The sequence below is a fragment of the Oncorhynchus clarkii genome, chromosome 17, assembly GCF_045791955.1.
Source record: "Oncorhynchus clarkii lewisi isolate Uvic-CL-2024 chromosome 17, UVic_Ocla_1.0, whole genome shotgun sequence".
NCBI classification, from domain to species: Eukaryota; Metazoa; Chordata; class Actinopteri; order Salmoniformes; family Salmonidae; genus Oncorhynchus; species Oncorhynchus clarkii.
Genome location: NC_092163.1, coordinates 70,318,140 through 70,331,374, shown reverse-complemented (window position 1 = coordinate 70,331,374; position 13,235 = coordinate 70,318,140). Strand labels below are relative to the sequence as shown.

Genomic DNA, 13,235 nt, shown 5'->3' with positions numbered 1-13,235 from the left:
CATTGCCAAAGCAAGTGAAATAGATGATAAACAAAAGTGAAATAAACAATAAAAGATGAACAGTAAACATTACACTCACCAAAGTTCCAAAAGAATAAAGGCATTTCAAATGTGCAAATAATTACTGGTTCTTCACTGGTTGCCCTTTTCTTGTGGCAACAGGTCACACAACATGCTGCTGTGATGGCACACTGTGGTATTTCACCCAATAGATATGGGAGTTTATCAATTTGTTTTCAAATTATTGTGGGTCTGTGTAATCTGAAGGAAATATGTGTCTCTAATATGGTCATACATTTGGCAGGAGGTTAGGAAGTGCAGCTCAGTTTCCACCTCATTTTGTGGGCAGTGTGCACAAGGCCTGTCTTCTCTTGAGAGCCAGGTCTGCCTACGGCGGCTTTTCTCAATAGCAAGGCTATGCTCACTGAGTCTGTACTTCCTCTGTAGGTGATCTATAAGAAGTTCCAGATCCCCTGTCCGTTTGAGGAGTTCTCTGCAGCCAATCACACGGTCTCTCACCTGGACATCCACCTGAACGTCACTGATAACCACGCTCTCCATGATAATGGTCTGTTGCACGAGGTGGATGACTCCCACTGTGGTGCAAAAATGTTCACCATGAACTCTCAGGTACAGTAGACCAGACCGACCACAGGGCCAATGTTTCACCAGCCCTGGGCTAGGGTTAGGACTGTTTCCCAAATGGCACCCTATTCCCTATATTATGCACTACTTTTGACCATAGTCAAGCTCATTAGGTGTTTGTGTGTTTCCTTCACAGACAGCATACACCATCCCCATCCTGGCCTTTGCCTTTGTGTGCCATCCTGAGGTTCTGCCTATCTACACTGAGCTCCGCAAGTGAGTATGCCTACCTTATCCAACCTTGTTCCATCTGTCTCCACACGGTGCCTCCCTAGTGTCAGCACTAAACCTCTGTTCATAGGTTCCTACATGCATATAGTATACGGTGCATTTGGAACAAATTCAGACCCCTTGACATTTTCCACATTTTGTTACATTACAGCCTTATTCTAAAATGGATGAAATAGTTTTTTGTCCTCATCAATCTACACACAATATTCCATAATGACAAAGTGAAAACAGGTTTTTAAAAATGTTTGCAAATGAATAAAAAATAAAAAACAGAAATACCTTAATTACATAAGTATTCAGAACCTTTGCTATGAGAAATTGAGCTCAGGTGCATCTTGTTTCCATTGAACTTGATTGGAGTCCACCTGTGGTGAATTCAATTGATTGGACATGATTTTGAAAGGCACACACCTGTCTATATTAGGTCCCACAGCATGTCAGAGCAAAAACCAAGCCAAGAGGTCGAAGGAATTGTCCGTAGAGCTCGAGACAGGATTGTGTCGAGGCACAGATCTGGGGAAGGGTACCAAAAAATGTCTGCGGCATTGAAGGTCCCCAAGAATACAGTGGCCTCCATCATTCTTAAATGGAAGAAGTTTGGAACCACCAAGACTCTTCCTAGAGCTGGCTGCCCGGCCAAACTGAGCAATCGGGGGAGACGGGCCTTGGTCAGGGAGGTGACCAAGAACCCGATGGTCACTCTGACAGAGCTCCAGAGTTACTCTGTGGAGATGGGAGAACCTTCCAGAAGGACAACCATCTCTGCAGCACTCCACCAATCAGGCCTTTATGTTAGAGTAGCCAGACAGAAACAAGATTCTCTGGTCTGATGAAACCAAGATTGAACTCTTTGGCCTGAATGCCAAGCGTCACATCTGGAGGAAACTTGGCACCATTCCTACTGTGAGGCGTGGTGGTGGCAGCATCATGCTGTGGGGATGTTTTCAGCAACAGGGACTGGTAGAGTAGTCAGGAAAGGTGAATGGAGCAAAGTACAGAGAGTTCCCTGATGAAAATCTGCCTCAGAGCGCTCAGGACCTCAGACAGCCCGAGACTGCAGTGCAGTAGCCCGAGACTGTCGCTCAGTAGCCAGAGACTGCAGTGCAGTAGCCCGAGACTGTCGCTCAGTAGCCCGAGACTGCAGTGCAGAGAGCAGAAGAAATATCAGCCCATGAAGAGAAGCATGAGATTGAACTTCACTCAACTTTCTAGTTTTCCTTGTTAACACTAACAACATTTTCCTTTACTGTAGCAACTGTGATTGAATCAAGTCAATATTAGCCACTTTCAATGCAGCATACCGAAACAAAACTAACTATGCAAGAGATTTTGTTGTAGGCATAAAGCATCAGAGTAGGATTCTATTGCATTGACACCCACTACGCAACCCCTACTCTACACAGACCGTGGACGGTGTGGCATAACCAATCAGCGCTGCAGTAGGCCTATATGCAAACAGACCATTGCCATATATGGATCTGTGCCATTCTCTTTGAACTGGATTGTGTTTACAGCATGAGTGTGAGTAGATACGGCTTGTTTTGACATGAAAGCGAGAGCTGCATGTAGCCATGTGTTCACATTTGTTCATATCCTTTGCTAGTTAGTGAGTTCTTAGCCCAGTTATAGATCATTTGTAGTCAGCAATGCAGGAGTGATTGCTTCCAACAAGAGCACAAAACATGTACATTTCTAGACATCTTAGGAAGAGGGAGTCGGGTAAAGAGGTTTTTTGTTGTCTTAAAGGGGCAGTGTTGTGTTTTGAGATAGGTTTGAATAAGCTAAGTAGCCAATAGGCAGAGGGTAGAATAGTTTGTCTGATTCTCTGTAATAATGGTATGGGAATAATAATGCATTTTATTTTGTAAAGGGGTTTCTTGCATCAAAAAACACAACAAAATTTTCTGTCACCTCCTTGTCTGAAGGACAAGTGGAGAAACAGACTCATGTCAAGCCCTGTGTGTTTTTTTCAAAAGTCTCATGGAATGTAGGCTTACATTGAACACGTTGGCTGCTACTGCAGGCTGAATGATGGAACAGCTATTTCCATGTTAAAATGTCATGGGATGTAGGCTTACATTGAACACCACACATGGGCTGCTACTGTAGGCTGAATGATAGAACAGCTATTTCCATGTTAAAATGTTATGGGATGTAGGCTTACATTGAACACCACACATGGGCTGCTACCGTAGGCTGAATGATAGAACAGCCTCTGTATGTCCATATTAAAATGTTATGGGATGTAGGCTTACATTGAACACCACACATTGGCTGCTACTGTAGGCTGAATGATAGAACAGCCTCTGTATGTCCATATTAAAATGTTATGGGATGTATTTTCTCCATTGTTTTTGATGGTAGGCCACTCTGGTAGGCCTACTACATTATGATCAAATAGCCACAGTAGCCTACTTGGCCACTGTTCAAACTGTAATTTTAAGCAGGTACAGCCTCAGTTTGCGCTGGAAGTTTGCGCTCAGCAGACCTGAAATTTGCCCAGTGACGGAACTAAATTTGAAAGAACATTGCTCTTACCCTAACCCACTGAGCCATTGGATTGGAACCACAAGATTTTCCAGTCAATGTTGGCTGTTAACCAGTGTGTGTGTGTGTGTGTGTGCGCGTGTGTTATCCAGCCCTTCTCAGAGGAGGATGCAGCATGTCTCCAACCTCTCCATCCTGGTGATGTACACCATGTACTTCCTGGCTGCTCTCTTCGGCTACCTGACCTTTTACGGTGAGCACCTCCTCTTCACCACTTAAACTTTAAACTCCTGCCCTTTCCTCAGGCTGAAATATACCGTAGTCATGATTATGTGTGCCGTAGTCTCAGAAGCCCAGGCTTATCACGTTAAGTTGGAAAGCCTGGGAGGATCTCCTCAGAAAGTAGTCTCAAAGTAGAGTGTAAATGGAAACTAGTTAAACTTGCCACTTCTCCAACCAATCAAGTATTTTGCATAGGTTCTAAAGAGACATTGTTTTTCTAGATAATTTTCTTGCAACAAGCTAGCATAAGATACAAAACAAATGCCTCATAGGCCACCAGACTATATTTGCAGTAATGTACAGTTTAAACATAAACACAAAATCCATATTGGACACTCCTCCTGTTCCCTCCTGAACATTTGCAATGTTATTGAACCGAAACAGTAAGTGCGTTTTCTCAGTCTTTTGGAAATAAGAGCATAACTCCCCCTTGTGGTCATTATTGAATACTACACACTGTAATACTATTGTAGCTTGAGACACATGTTGTTTTTACGTCTTTCAACGAGGAACAGCAGACCTCAATGTATGAGTCAACATAAGTAAGGCTACGTTTGGAGGTTCAGTGTACAATACTGTGATTCTTGATGTTACCCCTGTTACCTCTAATGTTTCCCTGATGTTATCTCTAATGTTACCCTTAATGTTTCCCTGATGTTATCTCTAATGTTTCCCTGATGTTCTCTAATGTTACCCCTAATGTTTCCCTTATGTTGTCTCTAATGTTTCCCTGATGTTATCTCTAATGTTACCCCAAATGTTACCCCTGGTGTTATCTCTAATGTTTCCCTGATGTTCTCTAATGTTACCCCTAATGTTACCCCTAATGTTTCCCTGATGTTATCTCTAATGTTACCCCAAATGTTACCCCTGGTGTTATCTCTAATGTTACCCCTGTAGTTATCTCTGTTACCCCTAATGTTACCCTGATGTTACCCTGATGTTATCTCTAATGTTTCCCTGATGTTATCTCTAATGTTACCCCTGATGTTGCCCCTAATGTTTCCCTGATGTTATCTCTAATGTTTCCCTGGTGTTATCTCTGTTACCCCTAATGTTACCCCTGATGTTACCCATAATCTTACCCTCTGTTACCCTGATGTCACCCCCGTATCTCTAATGTTACCCCTGATGTTATCTCTAATATTACCCCTAATGTTTCCCTGATGTTCTCTAATGTTACCCCTGATGTTATCTCTAATATTACCCCTAATGTTTCCCTGATGTTATCTCTAATGTTACCCCTGATGTTATCTCTGTTACCCCTAATGTTACCCCTGGTGTTATCTCTAATGTTTCCCTGATGTTATCTCTAATGTTACCCCTGATGTTATCTCTAATATTACCCCTAATGTTTCCCTGATGTTCTCTAATGTCACCCCTGATGTTATCTCTAATATTACGCCTAATGTTTCCCTGATGTTATCTCGAATGTTACCCCTGATATCTCTGATCTTACCCTGATGTTACCCCTAATGTTTCCCTGCTGTTATCTCTAATGTTACCCCAAATGTTACCCCTGGTGTTATCTCTAATGTTACCCCTGTAGTTATCTCTGTTACCCCTAATGTTACCCTGATGTTACCCTGATGTTATCTCTAATGTTTCCCTGATGTTATCTCTAATGTTACCCCTGATGTTGCCCCTAATGTTTCCCTGATGTTATCTCTAATGTTTCCCTGGTGTTATCTCTGTTACCCCTGATGTTATCTCTGTTACCCCTAATGTTACCCCTGATGTTACCCATAATCTTACCCTCTGTTACCCTGATGTCACCCCCGTATCTCTAATGTTACCCCTGATGTTATCTCTAATATTACCCCTAATGTTTCCCTGATGTTCTCTAATGTTACCCCTGATGTTATCTCTAATATTACCCCTAATGTTTCCCTGATGTTCTCTAATGTTACCCCTGATGTTATCTCTAATATTACCCCTAATGTTTCCCTGATGTTATCTCTAATGTTACCCCTGATGTTATCTCTGTTACCCCTAATGTTACCCCTGGTGTTATCTCTAATGTTTCCCTGATGTTATCTCTAATGTTACCCCTGATGTTATCTCTAATATTACCCCTAATATTTCCCTGATGTTCTCTAATGTCACCCCTGATGTTATCTCTAATATTACGCCTAATGTTTCCCTGATGTTATCTCGAATGTTACCCCTGATATCTCTGATCTTACCCTGATGTTACCCCCTGATGTTTCTCCCTAATGTTTCTCCCTGATGTTACCCCCTGACGTTTCTCCCTGATGTTACCCCCTGATGTTACCCCCTGATGTTACCCCCTGATGTTACTCCCTGATGTTACCCTGATGGTACCCCCTGTTCTTACCCAGATGTTACCCCTGATGTTTCCCCATGGTGTTACCACCTGACATTACCCTGTCCTTACCCTGATGTTACCCTGATCTTACCCTGATGTTGCCCCCTGATCTTACCCTAATGTTACCCTGATGGTACCCCCTGTTCTTACCCTGATGTTACCCCTGATTTTACCCCTTGATCTTACCCCCTGGTGTTACCACCTGACATTACCCCCTGGTGTTACCCCCTGATGTTACCCTCTGATGTTATCTCTAATATTACCCCTAATGTTTCCCTGATGTTATCTCTAATGTTACCCCTGATGTTATCTCTAATGTTACTCCTGATGTTATCTCTAATATTACCCCTAATGTTTCCCTGATGTTATCTCTAATGTTACCCCTGATGTTATCTCTGTTACCCCTAATGTTACCCCTGGTGTTATCTCTAATGTTTCCCTGATGTTATCTCTAATGTTACCCCTGATGTTATCTCTAATATTACCCCTAATGTTTCCCTGATGTTCTCTAATGTCACCCCTGATGTTATCTCTAATATTACGCCTAATGTTTCCCTGATGTTATCTCGAATGTTACCCCTGATATCTCTGATCTTACCCTGATGTTACCCCCTGATGTTTCTCCCTGATGTTTCTCCCTGATGTTACCCCCTGATGTTACCCCCTGATGTTACCCCCTGATGTTACTCCCTGATGTTACCCCCTGATGTTACCCTGATGGTACCCCCTGTTCTTACCCAGATGTTACCCCTGATGTTTCCCCATGGTGTTACCACCTGACATTACCCTGTCCTTACCCTGATGTTACCCTGATCTTACCCTGATGTTGCCCCCTGATCTTACCCTAATGTTACCCTGATGGTACCCCCTGTTCTTACCCTGATGTTACCCCTGATTTTACCCCTTGATCTTACCCCCTGGTGTTACCACCTGACATTACCCCCTGGTGTTACCCCCTGATGTTACCCTCTGATGTTACCCCTGATGTTGTCTCTAATATTACCCCTGATGTTATCTCTAATGTTACCCCTGATGTTATCTCTAATGTTACCCCTGATGTTATCTCTAATATTACACCTAATGTTTCCCTGATGTTCTCTAATGTTACCCCTGATGTTATCTCTAATATTACCCCTAATGTTTCCCTGATGTTATCTCTAATGTTACCCCTGATGTTATCTCTAATGTTACTCCTGATGTTATCTCTAATGTTTCCCTGATGTTATCTCTAATGTTACCCCTAATGTTACCCCTGGTGTTCTCTGTTGCCCCTAATGTTATCCCTGGTGTTATCTCTAATGTTTCCCTGATGTTATCTCTAATGTTTCCCTGGTGTTATCTCTGTTACCCCTGATGTTATCTCTGTTACCCCTAATGTTACCCCTGATGTTACCCATAATCTTACCCTCTGTTACCCTGATGTCACCCCCTTATCTCTAATGTTACCCCTGATGTTATCTCTAATATTACCCCTAATGTTTCCCTGATGTTATCTCTAATGTTACCCCTGGTGTTATCTCTGTTACCCCTGGTGTTATCTCTAATGTTTCCCTGATGTTATCTCTAATGTTTCCCTGGTGTTATCTCTAATGTTTCCCTGATGTTATCTCGAATGTTACCCCTGATATCTCTGATCTTACCCTGATGTTACCCTCTGATGTTACCCCCTGATGTTACCCCCTGATGTTACTCCCTGATGTTACCCCCTGATGTTACTCTAATGTTACTCCCTGATGTTATCCCCTGTTCTTACCCTGATGTTACCCCTGATGTTACCCCTTGATCTTACCCCGTGACGTTACTTTGACATTACCCTGATGGTACCCCCTGACGTTACCCTGATGTTACCCCCTGACGTTACCCTGATGTTACCCTGACAGGTAAGACTGAGCCAGAGCTGCTACACACATACAGCAGAATTGACCCTTATGACACGCTCATCCTGTGCGTGCGATTGGCTGTCCTCACCGCTGTCACACTGACTGTCCCCATCGTGCTCTTCCCAGTAAGTTACACCCACCCCTCCCGTTCTCCACTATAGCCTCTTCCCTCTTCTGAAAGACATAGAAAGCTGATATTGTATACTGGCCATTGGGGTGGGATTGGTGGGGTGTCTGGGGGTTCCGTGGGTGGCTTACATTTAGTTTGATTCCTCATGTCTTAATTTGAAATGGTGGGTGTCATGGCTTGATGAATTACAGTAAAATGCTAATTTGAAGAGGAATGACACGGTTGTTTCTGACAGTAACTCTGCCCCTTTCCCTCCTTATTCCTCTCTCCCCCTCCATCCCTCCCTCTCTGTATTTCTCTCTCTCTCTCTCTGCCCCCTCAGGTGCGCAGGGCCTTGAACCAGATGTTTTTCTCCAGTAAATCGTTTAACTGGCTTCGTCATGTGGCCATCGCCATTACCCTGCTCTCCTTAATCAACATTCTGGTCATCTTCGCCCCCAACATCCTGGGAATCTTCGGCATCATCGGTTAGTTACACAGATTAAATTTAGTCCTGGACTAAGAAGTACAGATTAAACCTAGTCCTGGACTAAGAAGTACAGATTAAACCTAGTCCTGGATTAAGAAACACAGATTAAATTTAGTCCTGGACTAAGAAATACAGATTAAACCTAGTCCCGAACTAAGAAGTACAGATTAAACATAGTCCTGGACTAAGAAGTACAGATTAAATTTAGTCCTGGACTAAGAAATACAGATTAAACCTAGTCCCGAACTAAGAAGTACAGGTTAAACCTAGTCCTGGACTAAGAAGTACAGATTAAACCTAGTCCTGGATTAAGAAGTACAGATTAAATTTAGTCCTGGACTAAGAAATACAGATTAAACCTAGTCCCGAACTAAGAAGTACAGATTAAACCTAGTCCTGGACTAAGAAGTACAGATTAAACCTAGTCCTGGATTAAGAAGTACAGATTAAATTTAGTCCTGGACTAAGAAATACAGATTAAACCTAGTCCCGAACTAAGAAGTACAGATTAAACCTAGTCCTGGACTAAGAAGTACAGATTAAACCTAGTCCTGGATTAAGAAGTACAGATTAAATTTAGTCCTGGACTAAGAAATACAGATTAAACCTAGTCCCGAACTAAGAAGTACAGATTAAACCTAGTCCTGGACTAAGAACTACAGATTAAACCTAGTCCTGGACTAAGAAATACAGATTAAACCTAGTCCTGGATTAATGACAATTCAATGATGATTCTCCATTGAAAGTGCTTTTTAGTCCAGGAACAGAAACCGTCCCTTTAAATTGACATACTTTACCTGACCTAGCCAAAAATATTTTACATGTAGAAGTTGCTGTTGTCTGGGATGTTTTACATGGTTGAATGTGTGGTTATGCACCTGCATCTGCAATTCTTGATTCACTTTCTCTCTTTTGCTCTAATCGAAGTGAGCAGTGTTGACATAGCAGTGGATCTCTGTTTTGATAATATCTCCACTGTGTCTGGCCTTAAAACACAACACAAAACGTGACCAGCGGGCCAGTGCTTATTGACTCAATGATGAACACATGACCTGAGTCAATATTTTTTTTTTTACATCTCTTTCCCTTGAATGAACAACATGTTTCATGTTATGGAGGTCAAAGTCAAGGTGGTTAAAGGTCATGGACCAAGCCACAGCACCAATCATCATCCACTAAAAGAGGGAAATCTGACAGTGTTTGTGAATGTTGGCCTTGGCCCATATTCTGTTTTTGGACAGTTTGTTCTACTGGATGTCCTGTGTAAAATGATCTGTAGCCCTGACCTTCATCTCTCCTCCTCTTCCTCCATCCTCCTGTTCCTCCTCCAGGTGCCACATCTGCCCCCTGTCTCATCTTTATCTTCCCTGCCGTCTTCTACATCCGCATTGTGCCTAAGGAGCAGGAACCCATGTTTTCCACCCCCAAGATACTGGTGAGCACATATCTCATCCTCTCCATGATAATTGTAATATTCTCATATCTTGATTTGATCTGTGTAAGATGCTTCATCATTACTGTTATTGTGTGTCCTTATGACCATGGTTAGAGTATGGTTCTGGTTACCATATACAAATAAATATTCTAATGATGGTGTTTCCTCTGTCTTCCCAGGCTGCCTGTTTCGCTGGTCTGGGCGTCGCCTTCATGACCATGAGTTTGAGCTTCATCATCATCGATTGGACAACAGGGAGCAGCAACTCTGGCGGTGGTCACTAGAGGCCGTCCTCTGCTCTTCACATGCCGGGGTCATCTGGGGGTTGGCAGAGGCTTTAAGGGGATGCCTAGGTGTATGTTTAGAACTGTTTTCATGTAATTGATGCCCTATCCCCTCCGTGGTAGAGCAAAGGTCAAAGGCTTCAGTGAGGTTGGGGGTAGGGAGGGGGAGACATAATCAACCCGCTGGGAAAAACCATGCTGAACATTTCAGTCCTCTTGAGACTAAAGACTCGGACAAAACAGTCTGTACTATTGTAAAGCAGTAGAGAACTTATTTGAACAAAAGGTTTCATAATCACTGTATGTAGGCCATCACAGAGGAGTACTTTTACATGAATCATCAGGACTAAACGGTCTTTTTTTTAAATCATGCTGATTATTATTATTTATCAGTGGGATAGTGCATCCAAGTCAATGGAAAACCCTGAAGAAAGAAATTCATGCTGGTTCCCCCTCCTTCACTCCCTCCCTCCTTCCCTCCCTCCTTCTCTTTCCATCCACCTGTTTCTTTCTCCCTGACCACTGTATTCATGTGAACTGCAGCTACATGTACTGTAGTACTGTACATATGTAGATATGGTGGAATCTATATGTAAAGAAGGCAAAGGAAGCACATGACTACATTATGTGTCATATGGTATTTTTGTACTATAGAAGAAATGGTTACATCTATAGGTTAGGTGAGTGCTGTAAAACATACAGTCTGTGGTTCTCTTGGTATTCCTGTCAATCACTTTCTGCCATCAGCACGTACTTTAACCATCAAAGTTTACCACACTTTTCCAAATATTCTATTTGTGCTGGCATATACAGATAAAGTATATTTTCACATGTTTTCTACCAGGAGTGCCATTAGCCTGTGTTGTTTTATCTGCCAAAGCTAAGGGTGCATGTGGTTGTTGGGCTTAGTTCAAGAATATGTCCCATGATGCATTATGTTATTGAACTCTTCCTGTGTCCCTGGTACCTACAGTACACTCAGATGATGGAAGAATGACTAAACCAACCACACAAATAGCCTATACAGTGAAATAGTCATCTCTATTTATTTTACTAGATGTATCCATGTTTTTTAATTTCACAAGGTGTGCTAATGGACTCCGAACAGAGTATTTAACTATATGATCAGGTATTTTGATAGACTTTATAGATGGTATGTACAGTCCGTAGTGTATTGTATGATATTGCATATTGGAGGGTTTAGATGACAGTTGAAAGTGTAGGAGGCGATCTTGAGGGCAATGAGCTGATTAAGAAGAAAAAGGTAAACAGCCTTTTACATTCATGTTAGTTAGATGATCAACTGACATCCTAGATACAGTATTGACAGATTTTTATGATCAATTGTGCTTTTATCAATTTAAGATGAATGACTTAAACTGACCTTTTTAACACTAATAGCACATATTCAATTAATACTTATATTTCTACAATGAATTTGTAAACCCTTGTCTAAATTCAGTACAGTTCAACTGTGCCCTTTCAGTTACAACTGGGGTTTGGCTTACTGTTTTTGGCATGACGAAATATGGAGGAAAAGTGTTTTAGTTATGTGGTTATGTTGTTGAGCTAGTCTTTATTGTATTTTAACATCTCTTTTCTACTTGTTTTATGATTGGTGGTTGAAGTTTTAGTGGAGGAAGCAAGAGTGTCACCTGTCTGGTGATTGGCTGATTTATTAATTGATTAATTTAACACACTAAATGAACTACTGTGATATTCCAGGAATAGTATGCTGATATCAGAACTCTATTTCCAAAACGTGTGGCTATATGGCTGTATCTCCTAATGTATCTGGTTTCTAAACGTAAGGTCTTGTGATCAAGTACAGTTTTTAAAGCGTTGACGAGGAAGTGAACTGAGATTGTTAGATTTTAATGTGATTCAAAAGCCCCTTCTTTAGGCTTCTCAATTTCATAACGCAGCATTTGATAAATGATTTTCACACTGTGACATCTGTTCTCTCAAAAAACTGGGATAGCATTGTAATAACTTTGTAATAACATTGATAATTGTTGAAAAAACCCATCATATAACTTATTGAATCCTGTTATAGCTGAAAGAGTTGAATTGACATAACCTGTGAAAAATAATTCAACCAATGTAAAGGTTAGACTCACATAGTGGTGTTTTCTAATCTCAAACGTATAATTTGCCAAGTACTACATATGTAAGACAATTGCTATTTTATATTTCATTATTCTTATACACTGCTTCTGATGTTGCTTTGTCTTTGTGCACAATAATTGATTTTAATTTTTGAATCAAGAGAATATTGTTGAGCGGTCTTTCTTTTACTCAACGGCTAAAAGGTTAATGCATGTATCTGCCTCAAACCCATATTTCTCCTGGTCTTGCTGAGGCAGTGGTTGTGGTATAAAGGAGGCAACACCTTGCCATAGATCAAGAACAGGCAACTCAACAGTGTCTGCTGGTTGTCTCTGCTCCCCGGTACTTCATTGATCCATAACGGTCATTGGGTTCTCAGGTCTCTATCAGTCGCTGAGTTGAATGAATAATACAACAATAACCAGTGGACACTACGGTCCAGCCCGTCCCTGCCATAGACTATGGTATATTACCTTAATCCTTAGGCCTCTTCTGTCTGGGAATGTGGCTACAGTATACAGTATCTAGCTACTACCAACTGTTTCTCTCTGAGAGCCCGTGCGCTTCTACTTTAGAGATTTGCTATCACTGTTAGAACGTCTGGGGCAACCCAACCCAAACTATGCAAGCCAGTTAACATGTTGTTATAGCTCTTGTTTTAACTTTGCAATTTATTTCTGAGGAAATGACAGCACTATGCGTGAATAACAAGTTATGTATGAACTTTGGGCTTATAAGGTGGCTTATATAAATAATGTATATAAATGTAAACCCTTTATATTTGTGATGCACATCTAGCTTTTATAGTGTAAATAGCAGGGACAGTTTCAGTCTGACAATAAAACAAATGTAAAAGTTTTTACACCTGAGTCATTTCTGTCCTTATTTGTTGTTTGTATTATCACCACACATACACAGGTTTGTTATAGCTTCTGTCAAAGTGTTTCTGCTCTA

At 41.5% G+C, this 13,235-nt stretch overlaps 1 protein-coding gene across 5 annotated transcripts in view; it reads left to right on the top strand.

Annotated features, from left to right (window-relative positions):
• LOC139371340 (sodium-coupled neutral amino acid transporter 3-like) overlaps nt 1–13,143 on the top strand; it is a 64,345-nt gene extending 51,202 nt beyond the window's left edge. For all 5 annotated transcript variants that reach the window (XM_071111685.1, XM_071111683.1, XM_071111684.1 and 2 more), the window contains 7 exons: nt 448–630; nt 782–861; nt 3,516–3,616; nt 7,855–7,979; nt 8,307–8,451; nt 9,785–9,888; nt 10,068–13,143. In XM_071111685.1, the coding sequence (XP_070967786.1) occupies nt 448–630; nt 782–861; nt 3,516–3,616; nt 7,855–7,979; nt 8,307–8,451; nt 9,785–9,888; nt 10,068–10,172 (843 nt within the window). In that variant the 3' untranslated portion in view covers nt 10,173–13,143. The remainder of the gene's footprint in view (nt 1–447; nt 631–781; nt 862–3,515; nt 3,617–7,854; nt 7,980–8,306; nt 8,452–9,784; nt 9,889–10,067) is intronic.
• Nucleotides 13,144–13,235: the final 92 nt, after the last annotated feature.